General features: G+C 70.5%; 2 protein-coding genes across 3 annotated transcripts; both read left to right on the forward strand.

Annotated features, from left to right (window-relative positions):
- The first annotated feature begins 334 nt into the window (after window positions 1-334).
- On the forward strand, window positions 335-8,641 carry LOC308189991 (zinc finger TRAF-type-containing protein 1-A). The gene is made up of 4 exons (XM_080580733.1): window positions 335-579; window positions 4,779-5,017; window positions 6,297-6,508; window positions 7,594-8,641. Exons 2-4 carry the CDS (start codon window positions 4,797-4,799, stop codon window positions 7,983-7,985), a joined length of 825 nt encoding a protein of 274 aa, XP_080436859.1. The 5' UTR covers window positions 335-579; window positions 4,779-4,796; the 3' UTR covers window positions 7,986-8,641.
- A 1,080-nt stretch (window positions 8,642-9,721) lies between these two features.
- On the forward strand, window positions 9,722-22,284 carry LOC308189674 (tonsoku-like protein). 2 transcript variants are annotated; one of them, XM_080579961.1, is made up of 25 exons: window positions 9,722-9,805; window positions 11,675-11,776; window positions 11,884-12,026; window positions 12,108-12,330; window positions 13,280-13,581; window positions 13,688-13,802; window positions 13,888-14,030; window positions 15,050-15,202; window positions 15,327-15,452; window positions 16,218-16,395; window positions 16,545-16,609; window positions 16,768-16,857; window positions 17,077-17,149; window positions 17,262-17,425; window positions 17,509-17,635; window positions 17,751-18,319; window positions 18,393-18,478; window positions 19,365-19,515; window positions 19,591-19,669; window positions 20,304-20,596; window positions 20,688-20,859; window positions 20,942-21,114; window positions 21,191-21,264; window positions 21,751-21,884; window positions 21,969-22,284. In XM_080579961.1, the coding sequence occupies exons 1-25, from the start codon at window positions 9,781-9,783 to the stop codon at window positions 22,160-22,162; spliced, it is 3,954 nt and encodes a 1,317-aa protein (XP_080436087.1). In that variant the 5' UTR covers window positions 9,722-9,780; the 3' UTR covers window positions 22,163-22,284. The 2 variants fall into 2 exon arrangements, with proteins under 2 accessions (XP_080436087.1, XP_080436088.1); XM_080579962.1 differs by lacking the exon at window positions 13,280-13,581 and having other exon boundaries at window positions 13,617-13,802.
- Window positions 22,285-22,385: the final 101 nt, after the last annotated feature.

Here is a 22,385-nt window from a genome sequence, read left to right on the forward strand (position 1 = left end):
CCCCTTTCCCATTGGCCCCGACCCCCTCCTCGCCCCGCCTCCCCCCCTTTCCCATTGGCCCCAACTCCCCCCCCTCCCCTCCCCAACCCCGTCCGCCCGGTGGGCGTGGCCTCGCCGCGATGGCGGCGGGCTGAGGGGCGGCGGCCATGTCGGCGGCGGCGGCGGCGGAGGAGCGCGAGGCCGGGGGGGGCCCGGCCGCCTCCGCCGCCCCCCCCCCCGCTCCCCCGCGGCTCCGGGGACCGGGCTCGGGGGGCCCGGGCGAGGCTGGAGGAGGAGGGAGGAGGAGGAGGAGGAGGGGGGGGAGGCGCTGAGGAAGGAGGAGGAGGAGGAGGCGGGGGGGGGCGGCGGGGGGGGGGCCCAGGCCTCACGGCGAGGCCGCCGCCGACGCGGACGCGCCCCCCAAGAAGCGGCTGAGGGCGGCGGGGGCCGGCGGCGGCGGCGGCGGCGGAGGAGGAGGAGGAGGCGGAGGAAGGCGCGGCGGAGGGGGCGGCGGCGGGCAGCGTGAAGCTGGAGGAGCGGCTGCACTCGGTGCTGTGCTGCACCGTCTGCCTCGACCTGCCCAAGGCCTCGGTGTACCAGGTAGCGGGGGGGGGAGGGCCGCGGGGGCACCCCCCCCAACGGGCACGGGGACCCCCCCATGGGGACGGGACCCCCCCTAGAGACGGGGACCGGGACCCCCCCCCCCTAGAGACGGGGACCCCCCCCCCCCAGAGACGGGGACCCCCCCCCCCCCTAGAGACGGGGACCCCCCCCCCCCAGAGACGGGGACCCCCCCCCCCTAGAGACGGGGACCCCCCCCCCTAGAGACGGGGACCCCCCCCCCCCTAGAGACGGGGACCCCCCCCCCCAGAGACGGGACCCCCCCCCCCCTAGAGACGGGGACCCCCCCCCCCCTAGAGACGGGGACCCCCCCCCCCTAGAGACGGGGACCCCCCCCCCCAGAGACGGGGACCCCCCCCCCTAGAGACGGGGACCCCCCCCCCCCAGAGACGGGGACCCCCCCCCCCAGAGACGGGGACCCCCCCCCCAGAGACGGGGACCCCCCCCCCCAGAGACGGGGACCCCCCCCCCCAGAGACGGGGACCCCCCCCCCCAGAGACGGGGACCCCCCCCCCCAGAGACGGGGACCCCCCCCAGAGATGGGACCCCCCCCCCATAGGGACTGGGAGCCCCCCCATAGGGACAGGGACCCCCCCCCCCCAAAAAAAATGGGGGCCCGGGCACCCCCACCCCCCCAAAAAAAAAGGGGTCCCATATATCCCCCAAGTGTGCCCCCCCCCCCCCCCCCCCCCCCCCCCCCGAAAAAAAGAGGGCCCAAAGTACGTCCCCCCAACCCCAAAGAGCCAGGACCCTCCCCCCCCCCCCCCCCCCAAAATAGGGGCCTGGGCACCCCCACCCCCTCCCAAAAAAAAAGTCTGGGCTCCCCCAGCCCGAAATAGGCGGGCCACATGCCCTCCGCCCCCCCCCCCCCAAAGTGTCCCCCCAGCCCCAAAAAAAGAGGTCCCAGACCCCCCCCCCCCCCCCCCCCCCAAAAAAAAAGAGGCCCCAGAGTACCTCTCCCAGGAAGCAGGGACACCCCCCCCCCCCCCCCCCAAACAGGGTCTGGACACCCCCACCCCAAAAAAAGAGGTCCTAGAGAACCCCTCCTTCAAGGGGTCCAGGCACCCCCCCCAAAAAAAAATAGGGGCCCAGGCACCCCCACCCCAAAAAATGGGTCCCGTGTGCCCCCCGCCCCGAAAAATATGGCCCAGATACCCCCCCCCCAAAAATAGGGGCCCTTTCCCCTCACCACCCCAAAACCAGAGCTCCTATATATCCCCTAAATGTGCCCCCTGCCCCCCAAAAAAGAGGTTCCAGAGACCCCCCCTCAAGGAGCCAGGATTCCCCCCCCCCCAAAAAAATAGGGGCCTGGGCACCCCCACCCCCAAAAAAGGGGTCCTACATATCCCCCATATGTGCCCCCCCCCCCCCAAAAAGAGGTACTGGAGTGCCCCCCCTGACCCCAAGGAGTCCAGGCACCCCCCCCCCCCCAAAAAGGTTCTGGCACCCCCAGCCCGAAATAGGGGTCCCATGTATGCTCCCCCACCCCAAATGTGCCCCCCCAGCCTCCCCCAAAAAGAGGTACCAGACCCCCCCCCCCCCCCCCCAAGGAGTCAGGGCACTCCCCCCCCCCCCAAAATAGGGGCCTGGGCACCCCCACCCCAAAAAGGGGTTGCACATATCCCCAAATGTGCCCCCCACCCCCAAAAAAAAGAGGGCCCAGGCTTCCCCCTCCCCCACCCAAAGGAGTCTGGGCATCTCCATCCCAAAAAAGGGGTCCCACATACACTCCCCCCCCCCAAAATGTGTGTCCCCCCCCCCAAAAACAGAGGTCCCAGAGTACCCCCCCCAGAAGGGGACTGGGTACCCCCACACCCCCAAAGGCCCAGACCGCCCCCCCCCAAAAGAAGTGTCCCAGACCCTCCCCCCCTCCCCAAATGTGCCCCCCCCCGAAAAAGAGGCCCCCAAGTACCAGCCCCCTTCCAAAAGAAAGGTCCCTGACCCTCCCGAAAAAGAGTCCCAGATACCCCCCCCCCCCCAAAAAAAATGTGCCCACCCCCCCAAAAAAAGAGGTCCTGGAGTACCCCCCCCAAGGGGGCTAGAGACACCCCCCTTCCAAAATATGGGTCCCCAACCCCCCCCCTAAAAAAGGGTCCCCGCTACCCTCCCCCCCAAGTGTCCGAGAGTGTCCCCCCCCCCAAAAAAAAGGGTCCCAGAGTCCCGTCCCCCCCCACCCAAAGGGCCCCAGACACCCCCCCCTTCCCAAAATAAGGGTCCCTGACCCCCCCCCCCAAAAAAGACGGTCCCAGAGTCGTGTCCCCTCCACCCCAAAGGTCCTGCTCTTCCCCCATCCCCCCCCCCAAAAAAAAGGGTCCAAAGTTGCCTCCCCCCCAAAAAAGAGCACAGACCTCCCCCCCCCCCAAAAAAAAACAGCCCCACCCCAAAAGAAGGGTCCCACATCCCCTCCCCAAAGTCCCAGACCCCCCCCCCCCCCCCCATCCAAAAAAAGGGTCCTGGAGTCCTCTCCCCGCCCCAGAAGGGGCCTGGACCCCCCCCGCATTTCAAAATAACGATCCCGGATCCCCCCCCCCCCCATCCCCTAAAAGGGTCCCCAGACCCCCCCACGTATCCCCCACTCCCCCCCGCCAAAAAAAAAGTATCCCAGACTCCCCCCAAAAAAAGGCCCCAGACCCCCTCCACCCCAAAAAGGGCCTCGGGATCCCCCCCCCTTTAAAAAAAGGCCCCTGGACCCCCCCAAAAATGGTCTCAGATCCCCCTCCCCCCAAAAAAGGGCCTCGGGATCCCCCCCCCTCCATAAAAAGGGCCTCGGGATCGCCCCCCCCCCCAAAAAAAGCCCACCGGACCTCCCCAAAAAAGGGTCTCAGACCCCCCCTCCCCCCAAAAAAAGGGTCTTGGTGCCCCCCCCCTTCCCACTCCCACCCCCCGGGGGGGAATTTGGGGCATCCCACGGCTGGGACAAAACCACCAGGTTTTACCCCAAAAAACCCCCAGGGGGGTCGGGGGGGGTTCTCCCCAGCCACGCTCAGCCCTGTTTTGGGGTCAGAAAGCCAAAAATTGGTGTCTCCCGGTGCTTGGGGGGGGGCAGGTGGGCGCCCTGCCGAGGACGCTCGTTAGTTACCCTTCGCGTAATTAGCGCCGGTAATTAGCGCCGGGACGCCGCAGCGCCGGGGCAGCCGGAGCAGCCGGTTATGGCGCAGTGGCAGCAGTGGCAGCAGTGGCGCGGTGCCGCCGTCCCCCACCGGCGTGACCCCGCGGTGCCGGGCACGCCGCGGATTTGGGGTCGGCGGGACGGGGCTGTGGGCGCTGGGTGCCCGCGGCGCGCCCTGGCCGCTCCTGGAGGTGCGGGTTTTGGGGCGAAACCAGGTGGTTTAGGGCTCCTGGCGCGGGACGAGGCCGTTCGCCGGTCTCTCGTGGGGTCCCCACGCAGCGCGGTGGCGGTGACGCGCGGCCGGGGCTTTCCCCGGTGCCACCGCGCAGTGCCCCCCGTTTACGATGCCCAACCCATGGCATTTTCCGGCCCCCAACCCCCCCTTTTCCCCCAAATCACCTCTGAACCACCCCATTTTCCCCCCAAACTGCCCCGTTTTCCCCCAACCCCCCCATTTTCCTCTGAATCACCCCCAACTCACCCCGTTTTCCCACTCCAAACCCCCCCGTTTCCCCCATTTTCCCCCAAATCACCACCAAATCACCCCCAAACCGCCCCATTCCCCCCAACTCACCCCATTTTCCTGCTCCAAACCCCCCATTTTCCCCCAAACCCCCCATTTTCCCCCATTTTCCCCTAAACCCCCCTGTTTTTCCCCCGACCCCCCCCATTTCCCCCCAAATTGCCCCATTTTCCCCGAAATCCCCCCTGAACCCCTCCAAATCACCCCTGAATCCCCATATTTCCCCCCAAATTGCCCCATTTTCCCCAAAATCCCCCCTGGACCCCCCCAAATCACCCCTGAATCCCCATATTTCCCCCCAAATTGCCCCATTTTCCCCGAAATCCCCCCTGAACCCTCCCAAATCACCCCCGAATCCCCCCATTTTCCCCAGAACCCCCCCATTTCTCCCCAAACCCCACATTCCCCCCAAATTGCCCCGTTTTCCCCCAAATCCCCCATTTCCCCCCAAACCCCCCCGTTCCCCCCAAATCTCCCCCCCGTACCGTCCCTCGGACCCCCCCCCGGTGCCCCCGCACCCAGCGCGGCGCTGCTTTGCCCCCGCAGTGCACCAACGGGCACCTGATGTGCGCCGGCTGCTTCATCCACCTGCTGGCGGACGCGCGGCTGAAGGAGGAGCAGGCCACCTGCCCCAACTGCCGCTGCGAGATCAGCAAGAGCCTCTGCTGCCGCAACCTGGCCGTGGAGAAGGCGGTGAGCGAGCTGCCCTCCGAGTGCGCCTTCTGCGCCCAGCAGTTCCCCCGCTCGCTGCTCGAGCGGCACCAGAAGGAGGAGTGCCAGGACAGGTACGGCACCGCCACGGGGACGGGGACGGGATGGGGACGGCACGGCGCCGGGACGGGGCCAGGACATGTGTGGCGTGACACGGGGACGGGACTGGGACAGGGACGGCACAGGGATGGGGACGGCATGGCATGGGGATGGGGATGGCATGGCATGGGGAACAGGACCAGGGTGTGTATGGCACGGCATGGGGATGGGACGGGTATGGCACGGCACCAGGACAGGGACAGGATGGGGACGGCACGGCGCCGGGACAGGTATGGCACGGCATGGGGACGGGGCCAGGGCATGTGTGGCGTGACACGGCGATGGGACTGGGACGGGGACGGGTACGGCACGGGGATGGCATGGCATTGGGAACGGGACCAGGATGTGTATGGCATGGCACTGGGATGGGGATGGGACGGGTATGGCACGGCATGGGGACAGGGCCAGGATATGTGTGGCGTGACACGGGGACGGGACTGGGACGGGGACGGCACAGGGATGGGGATGGCATGGCATGGGGACGGGACCAGGGTGTGTATGGCACGGCACCGGGATGGGGACAGGACTGGGACGGGGATGGGTATGGCATGGCATGGGGACAGGTATGGCATGGCACAGGGTCGGGACCAGGACAGGTATGGCATGACACGGGGACAGGACCGGGACGGGTACAGCACGGCATGGGTACGGCACGGGGACGGGTATGGCACAGTATGGGGACGGGACCAGGACAGCTATGGCACGGCACGGGGACAGGGAGGGGACAGGTATGGCGCGGGATGCAGACGGGCACGGCACGGCACCGGGACAGGACCAGGACATGCATGGCACGGGGACGGGATGGGGACGGGACGGGTACAGCACGGCACGGGGACGGGGACAGGTAGGGGACAGCGCATGCGGAGGAGGGCTCCTGGTGCTCGCCGCGCATGCCGGGGGAAGGAGGAGCAGCAGTAGCAGCGTGTGGCGAAGCCTTTGCGCCGCTTCGTCCCGCGGTGCAGCCCCTCCTCATCCTCGCCACGTGTCCCCAGTGGCGGCACGCGCCAAACCCGCCCCGGTGGCTCTTTCGGTGCCACTCCACGGGTTTGGGGACACGTCGGCCGCCTCTGTCGCTGTCCCCACCAAGGCTTGCTCCACAGCCGGCTCCGGCCACGTGGATTTGGCCCGAGGCATCGCCACGGCCAGCGGGAGCGGCGCCGTCGGGGTCTCGGTGCTCCCTGGGGGGGCTCGCACACCCTCGGGGCCTCGTCTCCCCCAAAAAGCCGTCCCTCACGGCCGCCCCGTGCCCCGCAGGGTGACGCAGTGCAAGTACAAGCGCATCGGGTGCCCGTGGCAGGGCCCCTTCCACGAGCTGACGGTGCACGAGGCCGAGTGCACGCACCCGACCAAGACGGGCAACGAGCTGATGGAGATCCTGGACGAGATGGACCAAACGCGCAAGAAGGAGATGCAGCTCTACAACAGCATCTTCAGCCTGCTCAGCTTCGAGAAGATCGGCTACACAGGTAACGCGCGGCGGCGCTCCGCGGGGTGCTTGGGCCCGTGGCGCCGCGCCGGGGCCGCCACCGCCTCTCCGCGGGCGCCGGGGCTGCTCGGGGCCTTTTTGTTGGGTTTTCCGATATTTTTTTATATTTTTTTTGGCGTTCCTCTTCCGAAGAAGAGCCCGCCATGCTTCCCCGCGGCTCCCCGCTCATCTCCCGGGGGGTTACAAACCCCTCCCCCCCCCCCCCAGCCCCAGGAAACGTGGGGTGCCACCCGCTGCCGTGCGGGGCCAGGGGCACCAGGCCGAGAGCCGGCACCAAAACCCCGCGGTGTGCGGTGAGCCCGGCGCCCTCCTGGCTCATGGGCGTGGTGCTGAGCCTCGGAGCACTGCGGGGGACCCGAGGGTGCTCAGCCCCGGGAGGCAAACGGGACGAGAGGAGAGCGGGGCCGGGGTGGGGGGGGGAAGGATTTTCCCCTCGCCCCGGGGGGGCTGCGGTGCCGAGGGGACGCCGCTAGGACACGGGGCTCGCTCCGGCCTCGGTGCCGGGGCTGCTGGCCCCGATCCTGTCCTACAACTCCTCTGAGAATGCCCCAAAAGCTCGGGCTCACCCCAGCCTTCGGGGGCGCCCCTGGGCGCCCAGCTCGGAGCGCTGCAACGCGGGGGCTGCCGCTCCGCTCCCCCCCCCTTTTTTTTTTCCCCACGGTGTTCCTTGTCCGTGCCTCGCTGCCCCGCTCACGCCTCTGTACGCGACCCCAATAAAGCCGATTGCACCCGATCCGAATCCTGTCTGTGTGTCCTCTGCGGCCCGGCCCCGGCACCGCGCTCGCGGGGCTGCCACGAGCCGAGCCACCCGCGGCCCTTCTGCCTCCCCCCTCCCCTTATCCCTCCTCCCGTCCTCGTCCCTTGGGACCACTGGGGTGCCCCCCAAGACCACCACGGCTCCGGGGTGCCCCCCAGGACCGCTGCGGCTCCTGGCTGCCCCTGTCCCTGCAGTGCGGTGCCGGTGCTGACGCGGTGCTGGCGCTGAGCCCGTGCCGGTGCCGGCCCCGCGTTGGTGCTGAGCCCGGTGCCGGCGCTGACCCCGTGCTCTCCCCCCTTGTCCCGCAGAGGTGCAGTTCCGCCCGTACCGCACGGACGACTTCATCACGCGGCTGTACTACGAGACGCCGCGCCTGACGGTGCTCAACCAGACGTGGGTGCTGAAGGCGCGCGTCAACGACTCGGAGCGCAACCCCAACCTCTCCTGCAAGCGCACCCTCTCCTTCCAGCTCATCCTGAAGAGCAAGGTCAACTCGCCGCTGGAGTGCTCCTTCCTGCTGCTCGAGGGGCCCTACGACGACGTCAAGATCAACCCGGTCATCTACCACTTTGTCTTTACCAATGAGAACAATGAGACGGAGTACATGCCGCTCCCCATCGTGGACTCGGTGGAGTGCAACAAGCTGCTGGCGGCCAAGAACATCAACCTGCGCCTTTTTATATTCCAGATCCAGAAGTAGGCGAGGCCGCGGCGCCTACGTGGCGCCGTCGCGGCGTTGTCGCGACGCCATCGTGGCGTCATCGTGGTGTCAGCGCGGCGCCATCATGGCGTCATCTTGGATGATCGCGGCGTCATCGTGGATGATCGTGGCATCAACGCGGGTCATCGCGGCGTCACGGCGGCATCATGGATGATCACGGCGCCATCATGGCGTCACCCTGGCGTCATCGTGGATGGCCATGGCGTCGATGCGGCATTGTGGGGTCATCACGGTGCCATCATGGCGTCACCATGGATGATCGCAGCGTCCTCTTGACGCCATCATGGCGCCATCGTGATGTCATCGCAGCGTCATCATGGGCGATCACGGCGTCATTGTGGCAGCGTGACACCGCCGCGACGCCGTCGTGGGTGATCGCGGCGTCACCGCGCTGCCGTCGCGGCGTCCCCGTGCCTCGCGCGCCCGGCGCCGCCTCGCCGCGGTGCCCCTCGTGCCCGCGCCTGCATGCCGCAGCAGCCACAGCCTTCCTCCTCCTCCTCCTCCTCCTCCTCCTCCTCCTCCTCGCCGCGGTGCCGGCGGCGGCGCTGCGGGGGGGGCGCGGCGCGGCGCTCTGTACAGCGGGTCCTCTGTCTGTTTTACTAGGAGAATAAACCACGGGGGGGATTTTCCAAGGAGTCGGGCTCCCAGCGTGCCCCGCGGCCTCGGGGGGGGCCCCCAAAAGTCGGGGGGGTCCCCCAAAATATTTTTGGGGTGGGGGGGGGCTCGGGGGGGTCCCCAAACCCCCTGAAATTTGGGTGTGCAGAAGGGTGGGGGAGGAGCCACGGGGTTGCGTCGCCACGTGCGCTGCGTCTGGCCTCTCCTCGACGCCCCCAGTTTGTCACTGGTCTTCCTCCATTTTGCCACCGATCTCCCCCCTCTGCCATCAGAGCCCCCCCCTCATGATGTCAGAGCCCCCCCAGGTGACATCATCTGTCACAGGGGGCGTGGGAAGAGCTTGGGGGGGCTGCAAGGTAGGGGGATACTGGGGAGACTGGGAGGCACTGGTTAGATGGGGACTGGTGGGGAGCGCTGGGGATACTGGGAGCAGCTGGGAGCTATGGCCTGCGGTACTGGGAGTGCTGGGGACAGGCACTGGTGGTGCTGGGAGTGCTTGGGACAGTCCCTGGGACTACTGGGATGGTGACTGGAGGGCACTGGGAGCACTGGGACAGTGACTGGGGAAGCACTGGGAGCAGCTGGGAGCTACGGCCTATGGTACTGGGAGTGCTGGGGATGGTGATTGGGGGCACTGGGAGAGGCATTGGTGGCACTGGGAGTACTGAGGGTGGTGACTGGTGGGCACTGGGAGCACTGGGGACAGGCACTGGTGGTACTGGGGTGCTTGGGACAGTCACTGGGTGTACTGGGATGGTGCCCGGTGCCACTGGGAGCACTGGGACAGTGACTGGGGAGGGCGTTGGTGGCCCTGTAACTGGTGTCACTGTTTTCCCTGTAACTGGTGGCACTGGTGTCACTGTTTTCCCTGTAGCTGGTGGCACTGGTGTCACCGGCGCCCTGTAACTGGCGGTACTGGTGCCACTGGTCCTACCGGGCCCCGTTCCCAGGAGGCACCGCGGGGGGCGGGGCCGCCCCTCCCGGCACCACCCGGGGCGGGCCGCGGGGCACGCCGGGAGTTGTAGTCCGGGGGCGGGGCGGAGGCGGGGCCGTGCGCGGCGGCCAATGGGAGCGGCCGGTGCGCGGCTCCCCGCGCTGATTGGCTGGCGGCGGCGCGGGGGGCGGGCACAGCGCGCGGCGGGCGCGGGAGCGGCGGGGAATGAGCGGGGAGCGCGCGCTGCGGCGTGAGCGGGGGGACTGGGGGATACTGGGGGGACTGGGAGGTGCTGGGGGGTGCTGGGGGGTGATGGGGTACTGGGGTAATGGGGGCACTGGGGGGTAATGGGGGGTACTGGGAGCACTGGGAACACTGGGGGGGGAAAGGGGGGTAATGGGGGGGGTACTGGGAGCACTGGGGGGTACTGGGGGGTGCTGGGAGCACTGGGGGGTGCTGGGGTAATGGGGGCACTGGGGGGTGATGGGGGGACTGCGAGGTACTGGGGGTAATGGGGGGTACTGGGAGCACTGGGGGGTACTGGGGGGTGCTGGGAGCACTGGGGGGTGCTGGGGTAATGGGGGCACTGGGGGGTGATGGGGGGGACTGCGAGGTACTGGGGGTAATGGGGGGTACTGGGAGCACTGGGGGGTGGTGGGGTAGTGGGGGGGTACTGGGAGCACTGGGGGGGTACTGGGGGCACTGGGGGGTGATGGGGGGTAATGGGGGGGTGTGGGGTACTGGGAGGTACTGGGGGTAATGGGGGTGCTGGGGGCACTGGGAGGCAATGGGGGGGATGGGGTGATGGGGGGTTATTGGGGGGTACTGGGAGGTACTGGGGGTAATGGGGGGGGTACTGGGGGGGATGGGGGGTAATGGGGGGGTACTGGGAGCATTGGGTGGTAGTGGGAGCACTGGGGGTTGCTGGGGTTACTGGGGCCAGGGGGCTGCTGGGGGCACTGGGGGTGCTGGGAGCACTGGGGGATGATGGGGTAATGGGGGGGGTGCTGGGGGGTGCTGGGGATACTGGGGTCGCTGGGGGCATGGGGGATTGGCACTGGGGGTGCTGGGAGCATGGGGAGTACTGGGGGTACTGGGAGCACTGGGAATACTGGGGAGCAATGGGGGTGCTGGGGGTGTTGGGGGTACTGGGGGCGCTGGGGAGACTGGGAATACTGGGGGATACTGAGGATGATGGGGGACACGGGGGCTGCTGGGGGCACTGGCGATACTGGGGGGCAATGGAAGCAGTGGGGTCACTGGGAGTACTGGGAGGTACAGAGAATACTAGAGGAACTGGGGGGCACCGGGGATACTGGGAGTGCTGAGGGGTGCTGGAGACACTGGGGATACTGGGGGGCAGAGGTACTGGGGGGACTGGGAGTGCTGGGGATAGTGGGAGCACTGGGAATACTGGGGGGTAGTGGGGTACTGGGGATACTGGGAGCACTGGGGGGTAACGAGGGTGCTTGGGGGCACTGGAGGAACCGGGGGGCACTGGGGATACTGGGAGCGATGGGAGCACTGGGAGCGCTGGGTATACTGGGAGCATGGACTTGGGGCTCAGTGTGAGCACTGGGGATACTGGGGAGTGCTGGGGATATACTGGGAGCACTGGGGGGTGCTAGGGGGTAACGAGGGTGCTTGGAGGCACTGGAGGAACTGGGGGGCACCAGGGATACTGGGAGCACTGGGAGCACCAGGTGCACTGGGAGTGCTGGCTTGGGGCTCACTGGGAGTGCTGGGGGTGCTGGGGATATCCTGGGAGCACTGGGGGGTGCTGGGAGGTACAGAGGATACTAAAGGAACCGGGGGGCACCGGGGATACTGGGAGCGATGGGAGCACTGTGAGCACCGGCTGCACTGGTAGCACTGACTTGGGGCTCACTGGGAGTGCTGGGGATACTGGGGGATGCTGGGGATATGCTGGGAGCACTGGGGGATGCTGGGGGGTAACGAGGGAGCTTGGGGTACTGGAGGAACTGGGGGGCACCGGGGATACTGGGAGCGACGGGAGCGCTGGCTTGGGGCTCCCTGCGAGTGCTGGACCGGGAGCACTGGTGTCTGCTGGACTGGGAGCACTGGTGGCACTGGTGCCAGCCCCCCCCCCATTCCCCAGAGCTGCAGAAGGCGAAGGAGAAGCTGCAGCGCGGCGGCGGCGGCGGCGGCGCGGAGGAGGCGGCGCTGTGCAACCAGCTGGGAGAGCTCCTGGCCAGCCATGGTGGGGCCGGGGGGTGGGGGGGGTCCCGGGGGACCGAGGGGGGTCCCGGTCCCCGGATTGGGGGGCGGGGGGGGGGCGTCGGTGACCCCCCCGTGCGGTGGCGGCAGGGCGCTACGCGGAGGCGCTGGAGGAGCACCGGCGCGAGCTGCGGCTGCTGGAGGCGGCGGGCGACGGGCTGGGCTGCGCCGTGGCGCACCGCAAGATCGGCGAGCGCCTGGCCGAGCTGGGCAGCTACCAGGCGGCGCTGGAGGTCGGTGCCCCCCGAGGGGGGCTTTTTTTTTTATTGGGGGGGGGTCGTCCTGAAGGGTTTAGGCTGACCCCGTCCCCGCAGCACCAGCGGCGGCACCTGGAGCTGGCGCGCGCCCTGGGGGACGCGGCGGAGCAGCAGCGCGCCTGGGCCACCATCGGGCGCACGCACATGTTCGTGGCCGAGAGCCGCGGCGGCGGCGGCGGCGGCGGGGAGGAGGAGGAGGGGGAGGAGGTGACGGCGGCGCTGCGTGAGGCCGAGGGCGCCTTCCGCACCAGTTTGGCCATCGTGGAGGAGAAACTGGAGGGTGAGAGGCTGCTGGGGGCAAAGAGGGGCTTGGGGAGGGGGGGGAGGTCCTCGTGGGGGTTCCTGAACACATCTGGGGTGGGGTGGGTGCGGGGGGGTCCTGCTGGGGGTCGCTGAACCCATCTGGGCATGGCTGGGGGGTCCTGGTGGTGGTGGGGGGGTCCTGGTGGGGGGGGGACCCCAATCCTCTGCCACACCGCGGTGCCGCGGGACCATGGCCGTGTCTTGCGGTGCCACGCCGGAGCCCTGGTGTTGGCACCGGGGGCTGGGGGCTCCTCCTGGGGGTCCCCAAACCCATCTGGGCACTGGCTGGGGGGTCCCAGTGGTGGTGGGGGGGTCCTGGTGGTGGGGCGGGACCCCAACCCTTTGTGGTGCCGTGAGACCATGGCCGTGTCCTGCTCCCAGCAGGATCGGTGCTGCGCTGGAGCCCTGGTGTTGGCTCTGGGGGCTCCTCTTGGGGGCTCCCTGAACCCATCTGGGCACTGGTTGGGGGGTCCCGGTGGTGGTGGGGGGACCCCAATCCTCCCCTGTGCCATGGGACCATGCCCGTGTCCTGCGCCCGGCAGGAGCGGTGCCGTGTTGGAGCCCTGGTGTTGGCTCTGGGGGCTGGGGGGTCCTCTTGGGGCCTCCCCAAACCCATCTGGGGTGGGGTGGGCACTGGTTGGGGGTCCTGCTGGCTCCTCCTGCGGGTCCCCAAACCCATTTGGTCCTGGTGGTGGTGGGGGACCCCAATCCTTTGTGGTGCCCTGAGACCATGTCTGTGTGCCTGGCAGGATTGGTGCTGTGCCAGAGCCGTGGTGTTGGCACCAGAGACTGGGGGCTCCTCCTGGGGTTCCCCGAACCCATCTGGGCACCGGCTGGGGGGTCCCGGTGGTGGTGGTGGGGTCCTGGTGGTGGGGCGGGACCCCAAATCCTTCGCGGTGCGGCGGTGCCATGGCCGTGTCCCGCAGGGGCGGTGCCGCGCCGGGAGCTGGCGGCGATGCGCACGCGGCTCTACCTCAACCTGGGGCTGGTGTACGACAGCCTGCGGGACGCGGGGCGCCGCGGGCGCTACCTGCAGCGCAGCGTCTTCGTGGCGGAGCGGGCGCGCCTGGACGAGGACCTGCAGCGCGCCTACTTCAACCTGGGCGCCATCCACCTGCGGCAGGGCCAGCACCCCCAGGCCCTGCGCTGCCTCCAGCGCGCCCGCGACTGCGCCCGCCGCATGCAGGACAAGGCGCTGGAGAGCGAGTGCTGCAGCAGCACGGCGCAGGTCGGCCTCGGGAACGCCCCCCCCTTGTTTTTTAGCCCCCCTCCGGGGTCCGTCCCGGCGTCTTGATGAGGTTGGGGGGGTCCCCGTGTCGTCCCCCCACCCCCAGGTCCAGCTGAGCCTCGGAGACTTCGCGGCCGCCAAGCGCTCGCTGCGGACGGCGTACGCGCTGGGCTCGCGGCAGCCCCACCAGCGGCACCTCGTGCGCTGCAACCTGCGCTACGGTGAGCTTGGGGGGGGGGGAGGCACGGGGGGGGCACAGGGGGGGCGCACGCACAAGGTGGTGACCCCCCCACCCCGGTCCCGCAGCCACCAAGGTGACGCGGCTGCAGGAGGCGCTGGAGGAGGCGGCGGGCGAGCCGGCGGCGGCGATGGCGCTGTGCGAGCGGCTGGGAGACGTCTTCTCCAGGCACGGGGACTTCAGGAGGGCGCTGGAGCACTACCAGCGGCAGGTGGGGGGGTACTGGGGGCGCTGGGGGGCACGGGGGGGGGCTGAGGGGGCTGGGGGGCGTGGGGGGGGCTGGAGGTGTTGGGGATGGTGGGGGTAATGGGGGTACTGGAAGGCACTGGGGATAGCAGGAGCACTGGGAATACTGGGGGGTGCTGGGGTTACTGGGGGCATTGGGGATACTGGGGGTGCAGAGGACACTGGGGGGCATGGGGGGGCTGGAGGTGTTGGGGATAATGGGAGTACTGGGGGTACTGGAAGGCGCTGGGGATAGTGGGAGCACTGGGAATACCGGGGGGTGCTGGGGACAATGGGAGCACTGGGGATACTGGGGGGCACTGGAGGTGCTGGAGGTGTTGGGGATAATGGGAGTGCTGGGGGTAGTGGAAGGCACTGGGGACATCAGGAGCACTGGGAATACCGGGGGGTGCTGGGAATAACGGGAGCGCTGGGGGTACTGGGGGCACTGGGGATAATGGAGATGTTGGGGGGCACTGGAGGTAGTGGGAGCACTGGGGCAATACTGGGGATAACGAGAGGCACTGGGGTTGCTGAGGATACTGGGGGGCACTGGGGATACTGGGGGCACTGAGGATAACGGGAGTGGTGAGGATGTTGGGGATAACGGGAGCACTGGAGGTACTGGGGGGCGCTGGGGATCCTGGGGGGCACTGGGAGCGCTGGAGGTACTGGGAGACGCTAGGGACACCAGGGGGCGCTGGAAGGCACTGGGAGCACTGGGAATACTGGGAGCACTGGGGATAAAGGGAGTGCTGGGGATAAAGGAAACACTGGAGCTACTTGGGGGCGCTGGAGATCCCGGGGGGCAGTGGGAGGCCCTGGGAGCACTGGAAGTACTGAGAGGCGCTAGGGACATCGGGGCGCTGGGAGGCACTGGGAGCACTGGGAATACTGGGAGCGCTGGGGATAATGGAAGCACTGGAGCTACTGGGAGGCACTGGGAGCACTGGAGGTACCCGGGGGGGGGGGCTTTGTCCCCCTTGACCCCCTTGACCCCCCCAGCTGAGCTACGCCGAGGCGCTGGGCCGCCCCGCGCCCGAGCTGGCCGCCATCCACGTCTCGCTGGCCACCACCTTCGGCGACCTGCAGGAGCCCGCGCGCGCCGAGCACCACTACCGGCAGGAGCTGGCGCTGCACCGCGGCGACGCGCTGGAGGTGAGCGGGGACCCCCCCAACGGGCACAATTTGGGGGAGGGGACCCCTCCCATAATAAAACAAAAGGGCACGGGGCCGGGACCCCCCCGGCTCGCCCCGGAGCCTGACGGGTGGCCGCGCGCAGGAGGGGAGGACGTGGCTGAGCATTGCGCTGGCCAAGGAGGAGGCGGGCGAGCCCCGCGCCGAGCTGGAGGCCTGCCTCGGGACGGCGCTGGAGCGGGCGGAGGCGGCGGGCGAGCTGCGGCTGCAGGTGAGGGCACGGCGGCGAGCGCGGTGCCGACGCGGTGCCGTGGTGCTGACGCGGTGCCACGTTGCCGACCTGGTGCCGTGGTGCCATGGTGCCGACCCGGTGCTGCGGTGCCGCGGTGCCATGGTGCCGACCCAGTGCTGCGGTGCCGACCCGGTGCCATGGTGGTGCCATGGTGCTGCCACAGTGCCGACGTGGTGCCACAGTGCCATGGTGCCACGGTGCCAACCCAGTGCCACGGCGCCCTGGTGCCGACCTGGTGCTGCGGTACCATGGTGCCACCATGGTGCTAACCCAGTGCTATGGTGCAGACCCGGTGCCGCAGTGCCATGAAGTCGACCTGGTGCCAACCAAGTGCTATGGTGCCACGGTGCTGAGCCGGTGCCATGGTGCCGCCACGGTGCTGAGCTGGTGCCGTGGTGCCAACTGGTGCCACAGTGCCGTGGTGCCATAGTAACAACCCGGTGCCACAGTGCTATGGTGCCATGGTGCCAACCCAGTGCCACAGTGCTGTGGTGCTGACCCAGTGCCACGGTGCCGTGGTGCCGACCCGGTGCCGTGGTGCCGACCCGGTGCCACAATGCCGTGGTGCCACAGTGCCAAGCCGGTGCTGTGGTGCTGACCCGGTGCTGCAGTGCCATGGTACCAACGCAGTCCCAGGGTGCCGACCTGGTGCCGCAGTGCTGACCTGGTGTCATGGTGCCGACCCGGTGCCGCAGTGCCGTGGTGCCACGGTGCCGACCTGTCTCCGTCCCTCCCGCCCCGCAGCGTCAGGTCCTGCGGCACCTCCACGCGCTGCAGCAGCGGGCCGGCAGCGCCGAGGCCGCCGACACCATGGCGAGGCTGCGGGGCCTGCCGGGGGGAGAGGAAGAGGAGGAGGAGGAGGAAGAGCAGGAGGGCAGCGAGGCCCCCGAGGAGGAGAGCGACCTGGAGCTGTCGGAGAGCGGTGAGGGGCGCGCGGGGGTTCCCTGGGGGGCCGAGAGGAGGGGGGACGGGACCCCAAAATGTGGGTGAGGGGGGGATGGGACCCCCGGGACGCGGAGGGCAGCGGGACCCCCGTGCCCGGCTGCGCCCCCGCTCACAGCCGTGCCGCAGAGGGGGAGGACGACGAGCTCGACGGCTACACCAAGAGCGTCCCCGGCCGCCGGCGCATCTGCAAGGTGAGAGATGGGGTCCTGGCACTGCTCCGCGCCCCCCAGGGGCGGGTCAGGACCCCCAGGTGTGGGTCAGAGCCCCCCAGATGTGGGTCAGGGCCCCCCACCCAGCCCCCCAAGCCCCTCGGGGGCCGTATCCCCACCACCCCTCCCTGTGCCCGCAGTGGAACCGCCGCAACGACCGGGGCGAGACCCCGCTGCACCGCGCCTGCATCGAGGGTGACCTGCGGCGGGTGCAGCTCTACCTTAAGCAGGTAAAAGGGTTGGGGGGGGGGCGGGACACACACAACGGGACCCCCCCGGCACTGGGGACACCGGTGGGGGCGTGGGCTCGCTCCTGGGGCGCCGGGTGCCCGGCGGAGCCGTGCCGTGCCGGCCGGAGCGAAGGGATGCTGCTGGGGGGGGGGGGGTGACATCCCCATGGCTGGTGGCACGCGGTGACCGTCCCCTTGTGTCCCCCCCCCCACACGCAGGGGCACCCCCTGAACCCCCGCGACTACTGCGGCTGGACCCCGCTGCACGAAGCCTGCAACCACGGGCACCTGGGTGAGCGCCGGGACCCCCCTGCCCTGGGGGGGGGGGGCGGGGGGGGAAAGGGGCCGGATCCTGCCCGACATCCGCCCCCTTTTCCTCCCCCCCCCCTTGTGACACCCCCCAGAGATCGTGCGGCTGCTGCTGGACCGGGGGGCGGCCGTGGACGACGCGGGGGGGCCGGGCTGCGAGGGCATCACCCCCCTGCACGACGCGCTGGGCTGCGGCCACTTCGAGGTGGCCGAGCTGCTGGTGCAGCGCGGGGCCTCGCTGGCCGCCCGGAACGCCAAGGTGAGCGCGGGGATGGGGACACGCCGGGGGGGGGTCCCGGGGGCTGGGGGGGCACGGTGAAACCCCCCCCGGCCTCCCCGCAGGGCCTGACGCCGCTGGGGACGCTGGAGGAGTGGATCGGGCTCTACGGCAAGGAGCTGGACCAGGAGACGTGGCAGCGGTGCCGGGCCACGGAGCGCCTGCTCAAGGAGACGGCGGCGGCGGGCGGCGGTGAGCCCGGGGGCCGCTGAGGGGGTTTTGGGGGGGGGGGGGGCACGATGATGGGGTTTTGGGGGTCTGGGGGCCACCCCCCCGCCCCCGCTGAGGGTCTCTGTGCGCCCCACAGCGCCCGCCGCCCCCCGGGACTCGCAGCTCTTCGACGCCGAGCTCTCGGAGCCGCTCATCGCGGGCGGCGAGGACGCGGCGGGGGCGCAGGCGGAGCCGGGGGACCCCGACACGTCCCCCCCGGCCATGTCCCCGCTGCGGCCGGCGCGGAAGCGGCCACGGGGAGCGGAGGCAGCGGCGCCGGACCCGGCCGCCCCCGCCGGGGGCCAGGCTGAGTACGAAGCCGCCATCCGCGGCCTGGGCAGCGCCAGGTCCCTCCCGGTCCCCGTCCCGGTCCCCGTCCCGGTCCCCGTCCCCACGGCGTCCCCGCGGCCGGCGCTGATCCCGGCCGAGGAGTACGTGGAGGACTGGCTGGAGGACGACCTGGCGGCGGCGGCGGCGCGAGGGGCGCGGAAGCGCTCGCGCCGGGAGCCGGGGGACGGAGCCGGGGAGCCCGGTGCCGCGCGGCGCCGCCAGAACCGCCCCGTGGGGAGAGCGGCACCGGGACGCGGCCGCGAGCGCCCCGAGAGCCCCGGCAGCCCCGCGCGGGCGGCTGAAGGCTCGGCGGAGGCTGGAGGAGAGGAGGCGCAGGTGAGGGGCCGGGGATGGGGGTGCGGGTGGAGGGGTCCCCCGGGGGTCCTGAGCCGCTGCTCCCCTCTCCCAGCCGCCCCCCGGCCCTGCCCTGCCGCCCCCCATCCGCGTGCGGGTCCGGGTGCAGGACAACGTCTTCCTCATCCCCGTGCCCCAGAGGTAAGCACCTGGGACCCCGTCCCCCTGGGACCCCCATCCCCCTGGGACCCCCATCCCCCCAGGACCCCCATCTCCATCCCCCCGGGACCCCCATCTCGCCGGGACCCCCATGCCCTCAGGACCCCCATCTCCATCCCCATGGGACCCCTGTCCCCATGGGACCCCTGTCTCTGTCCCTGTCTCTGTGGGCCCTCCGCCCCCAGGAGACCCCTGTCCCTGTCCCCATGGGGCCCCCGTGCCCCTAAGACCCCCATTGCCATTCCTCTGAATCCCCTGTCCCCATGGGACCCCCATCCCCATGGGACCCCCATCCCCATCTCTACGGGACCCCTACCTCCATCCCTGTCCCCATGGGACCCCCGTCCCCAAGAGATCCTCATCCCACTGAGACCCCTGTCACTGTCCCCATGGGACCCCCATCCCCTTCCCCATGGGTCCCCCATCCCCATGGGTCCCCCCCAACTCCATCCCCATCCCCTTAAGACCCCCAACCCCATCCCTGTGGTCCCCCCACCCCTTTCCCTGTCCCCCTGAGATCCTCATTCCCTTGAGACCCCATCCCTGTGCCCCCCCCATCCCCATGCCCCCCTGTCCCCATCTCCACGGGACCCCCACCTCCATCCCTGTTCCCATGGGACCCCCGTCCCCAAGAGATCCTCATCCCACTGAGACCCCTGTCACTGTCCCCATGGGACCCCCATCCCCGTCCCCATGGGTCTCCCATCCCCATGGGTCCCCCCCAGCCCCATCCCCTTAAGACCTCCATCCCCGTGGTCCCCCCACCCCTTTCCCTGTCCCCCCGAGATCCCCATCCCATGCGCCCCCCATGCCATGCGCCCCCCGTCCCCGTGCCCGTCCCGGTGACGCCCGCCCGGTGCCGCGGCAGCGACGGCCGCGCCGTGGGCTGGCTGGCGGCGCAGGCGGCCGAGCGCTACTACCAGGCGTGCGGGCTGCTGCCGCGCCTCACCCTGACCAAGGAGGGGGCCCTGCTGGCCCCCCAGGACCTGGTGGGGGACGTCCTGCAGAGCAACGAGGAGGTGAGCGCGGCCCCGTCCCTGTCCCCGTCCCCGTCCCCGTGGGGACGGAGGTGTCACCGGCACGGCCGCCCGCAGGTGCTGGCCGAGGTGCAGTGCTGGGACCTGCCGCCCCTGGCCGAGCGCTACCGCAAGGCGTGCCGGAGCCTGGCCCTGGGTGAGGAGCACGGCCCCCGGCCCCCCCGTGTCACCTCCCTGCCCGTGCCAGGACCCCTGGACCCCCCCATGTCACCTCCTGCCTGTGCCGGGACCCCCGACCCCCCTATCCCCCATGCCATGCCCCCATCAGCTCCCTGTCCCCCTGCCCTGTGTCACCCCCATGTCCTGTGTGCCAGGACCCCCCCGTCCCCTCTCCGTCCCCTCCCTACCCCATGTGCCACCACCTTTGTCACCTCCCCGTCAGCGCCCTGTCCCACGTGCCAGGACCCTGCCACCACCCCTGTCACCTCCCTGCCACCACCCATGCCACCTCCATCACCTCCCCATCTCCTTCCCAGCTTACACCAGCACCCATGTCACCTCCCTGTCACCTCCCTGCCACCTTGTCACCTCCATCATCTCCCCACCCTACATCAGCACCCGTCACCCCCCTGTCCCCTCCCGTGTCACCCCCTTGTCCCCCCCATGTCACCTCCCTGTCCCATGCACCAGCCCCTCGGGGACCAACCCCAGGTAGCGTGGGGCCGGAACACAGCCCCCAAACCCCGTGCCATGACCCCCCCCACCCCCCATGTCCCCATCCCAGTCCCCGCGTCCCCATCCCGGTCCCCGCATCCCCTCGGTCCCCGCAGAGCCGCAGCCGCTGCTGCTGAAGGCGACGGAGCTGCAGGAGCAGAGCCCCGCGTTCAGCGCCGGGGGCCTGGCCCCGCGCCCCCCCCAGCTCCCGCCGCTGCTGCGGGCGCTGAAGCTGCAGGCGCCCCTGCGGCAGCTGCGCCTGGGGGGCTGCGGGCTGGCCGACGGGCACGGCGCCGAGCTCAGCGCCGCGCTCAGCACCCTGCCCGGCCTCGTCCTCCTCGACCTCTCCGGCAACCGGCTCGGCGCCCGGGGGCTGCAGCACCTTGCCGAGCCCGGCGTCGCTTTCCAGGTTAGGGCCGGGGCGGGGGCTTGGGGGGGGGGCGTCCCGGCACCCCCGGTGCTGCGTCGCGGTGCTCAGCCCCGGTCCCTGCCGCCGGCAGAGCCTGGAGGAGCTGGACCTGAGCCTGAACCCGCTGGGCGACGCCGGCTGCCGGCCGCTGGCGCTGCTGCTGCGCGCCTGCCCCGCGCTCACCGCGCTGCGCCTGCGCGCCTGCGGCTTCGCCGACGGCTTCTCCCGGCACTGCCGCCTCGGGCTGAGCGACGCCCTGGCAGGTGAGCGACCCCCCGGACCCTCGCCCTGTGGGGGGGGGTCTGGGGGCTGCCGTGACGCCAGTGTCCGTCCCCCCCCCTCCAGGAGCGTCGCAGCTGCGGGCGCTGGCGCTGTCCTGCAACGCGTTGGGCGCAGCGGGGCTGGAGCCGCTCCTGCGCAGCCTCCCCGCCGGCACGCTCGGGCACCTGGACATCGGCTCCGTGGGGGGGCCGGACCCCCAGCCCCTCGCCGCCGCCGTCGGCAGCTTCCTGGAGCGGGTAAGTGGCTGCTCCCCGCCGCCGGCCCCGCGGGGACGCCGGGGACACGGAGCCGACGGCCGCGGGGCTTCCGCAGGGCGGCTGCGCGCTCGCGCACCTCGCGCTGCCTGGGAACAGCTTGGACGACGCGGCCGTCGCCGAGGTGGCCAGGTGAGGGGCTGGGGGGGCAATCGGGGGGCTGGGCTGGGCTGGGTGTCCCCCATGGCACCGTCACCCAGTGTCCTCGGTGTACCCTGTGGCACCGTCACCCAATGCTCTTCGTGTTCCCCATGGCAGCATCACCCCATGTCCTTGGTGTCCCCTTAGCACCGTCACCATTTCCCCTCAGTGTCCCCCATGGCACCGTCACCCAACGCCCTCGGTGTCCCCCTTGGAATTGTCACCCAATGCCCTCGGCACCGTCACCCTTTCCCCTTGGTGTCCCCCCCATCCCCATCACCCAGTGCCCTCGGTGTCCCCCCAGCACCGTCACCCAATGCTCTTCCCAACCCCCATGGCACCGTCACCCAACACCCTCAGTGCCCCCCGTGGCACCGTCACCCTCCCCGTCCCACCGCACGCACCCAGCGGTGTCCCACTGCCGCCGGGGCCATTCCTGCCCCCCACCCCCATTACCTCGCCCCCCCCCGCCCGCAGGCGCCTCCCCGCCTGCCCCTCCCTGGTCTCGCTGGACCTCTCGGCCAACCCCGGCATCAGCGCCGTGGGCCTGCGGACGCTGCTGTCGGCGCTGGGCGAGCGGAGCCAGGGGCTGCGGTACCTCAGCCTGGCAGGTAGGCACGGGGACAGGGGGGGTGGAGGGGACGCCCCCCCAACCCCCGCGAGGCCCCCGCGGTGACGTTGTCCCCGTCCCCAAGGCTGCTCCGTGGAGGGGCCCCTGGACGGCACCACCTGGGCCAGGGCGGCCGCCGGCGTGCAGGACCTGCGGCTCTGCAGCCGCGGCGTGAGCCGGCGCGACCAGCGGGACGCGGGGCAGGCCTGGCGCGGGCCCCCCGGCACCGGCCTCTGCGCCGTCGCGCGCCACCGCAAGCTCTTCTGCACCAGCCTCTGAGCGCCCGGCGCCACCGCCCTTGCAGCTGGGATGTCGCGATACGGGGACGTCGGGACTTGGGGGTGCCACCGTGTGTGTGTGGACGTGGCCTCTGCACCCAGCCGCGTGCTGGCGGCCGTGGGACGAGGACCAAGTCCCTCTGTCCCTTTTATGTACCCGTCCCCCCCCCCCCGTGCCACCCCCAGGAGGTGGCACCAAGGGACAGCGCCACGAGGACGCGCGC

Source organism: Anser brachyrhynchus, assembly GCF_964034855.1.
Source record: "Anser brachyrhynchus genome assembly, chromosome: 2".
NCBI classification, from domain to species: domain Eukaryota; kingdom Metazoa; phylum Chordata; class Aves; order Anseriformes; family Anatidae; genus Anser; species Anser brachyrhynchus.

What these genes read in the sequence shown, in the direction of transcription:
- LOC308189674 (XM_080579961.1), top strand. Translation starts at nt 9,781, where the DNA reads ATGAGCGGGGAGCGCGCGCTGCGGC. An exon ending in CTCATCCCCGTGCCCCAGAG is followed by an intron (nt 18,479 to 19,364) that starts GTAAGCACCTGG and finishes GTGCCGCGGCAG; the next exon opens with CGACGGCCGCGCCGTGGGCT. An exon ending in GCGGTACCTCAGCCTGGCAG is followed by an intron (nt 21,885 to 21,968) that starts GTAGGCACGGGG and finishes CCCGTCCCCAAG; the next exon opens with GCTGCTCCGTGGAGGGGCCC.
- LOC308189991 (XM_080580733.1), top strand. Translation starts at nt 4,797, where the DNA reads ATGTGCGCCGGCTGCTTCATCCACCTGCTGGCGGACGCGCGGCTGAAG. An exon ending in AAGGAGGAGTGCCAGGACAG is followed by an intron (nt 5,018 to 6,296) that starts GTACGGCACCGC and finishes CGTGCCCCGCAG; the next exon opens with GGTGACGCAGTGCAAGTACA. An exon ending in CGAGAAGATCGGCTACACAG is followed by an intron (nt 6,509 to 7,593) that starts GTAACGCGCGGC and finishes CTTGTCCCGCAG; the next exon opens with AGGTGCAGTTCCGCCCGTAC.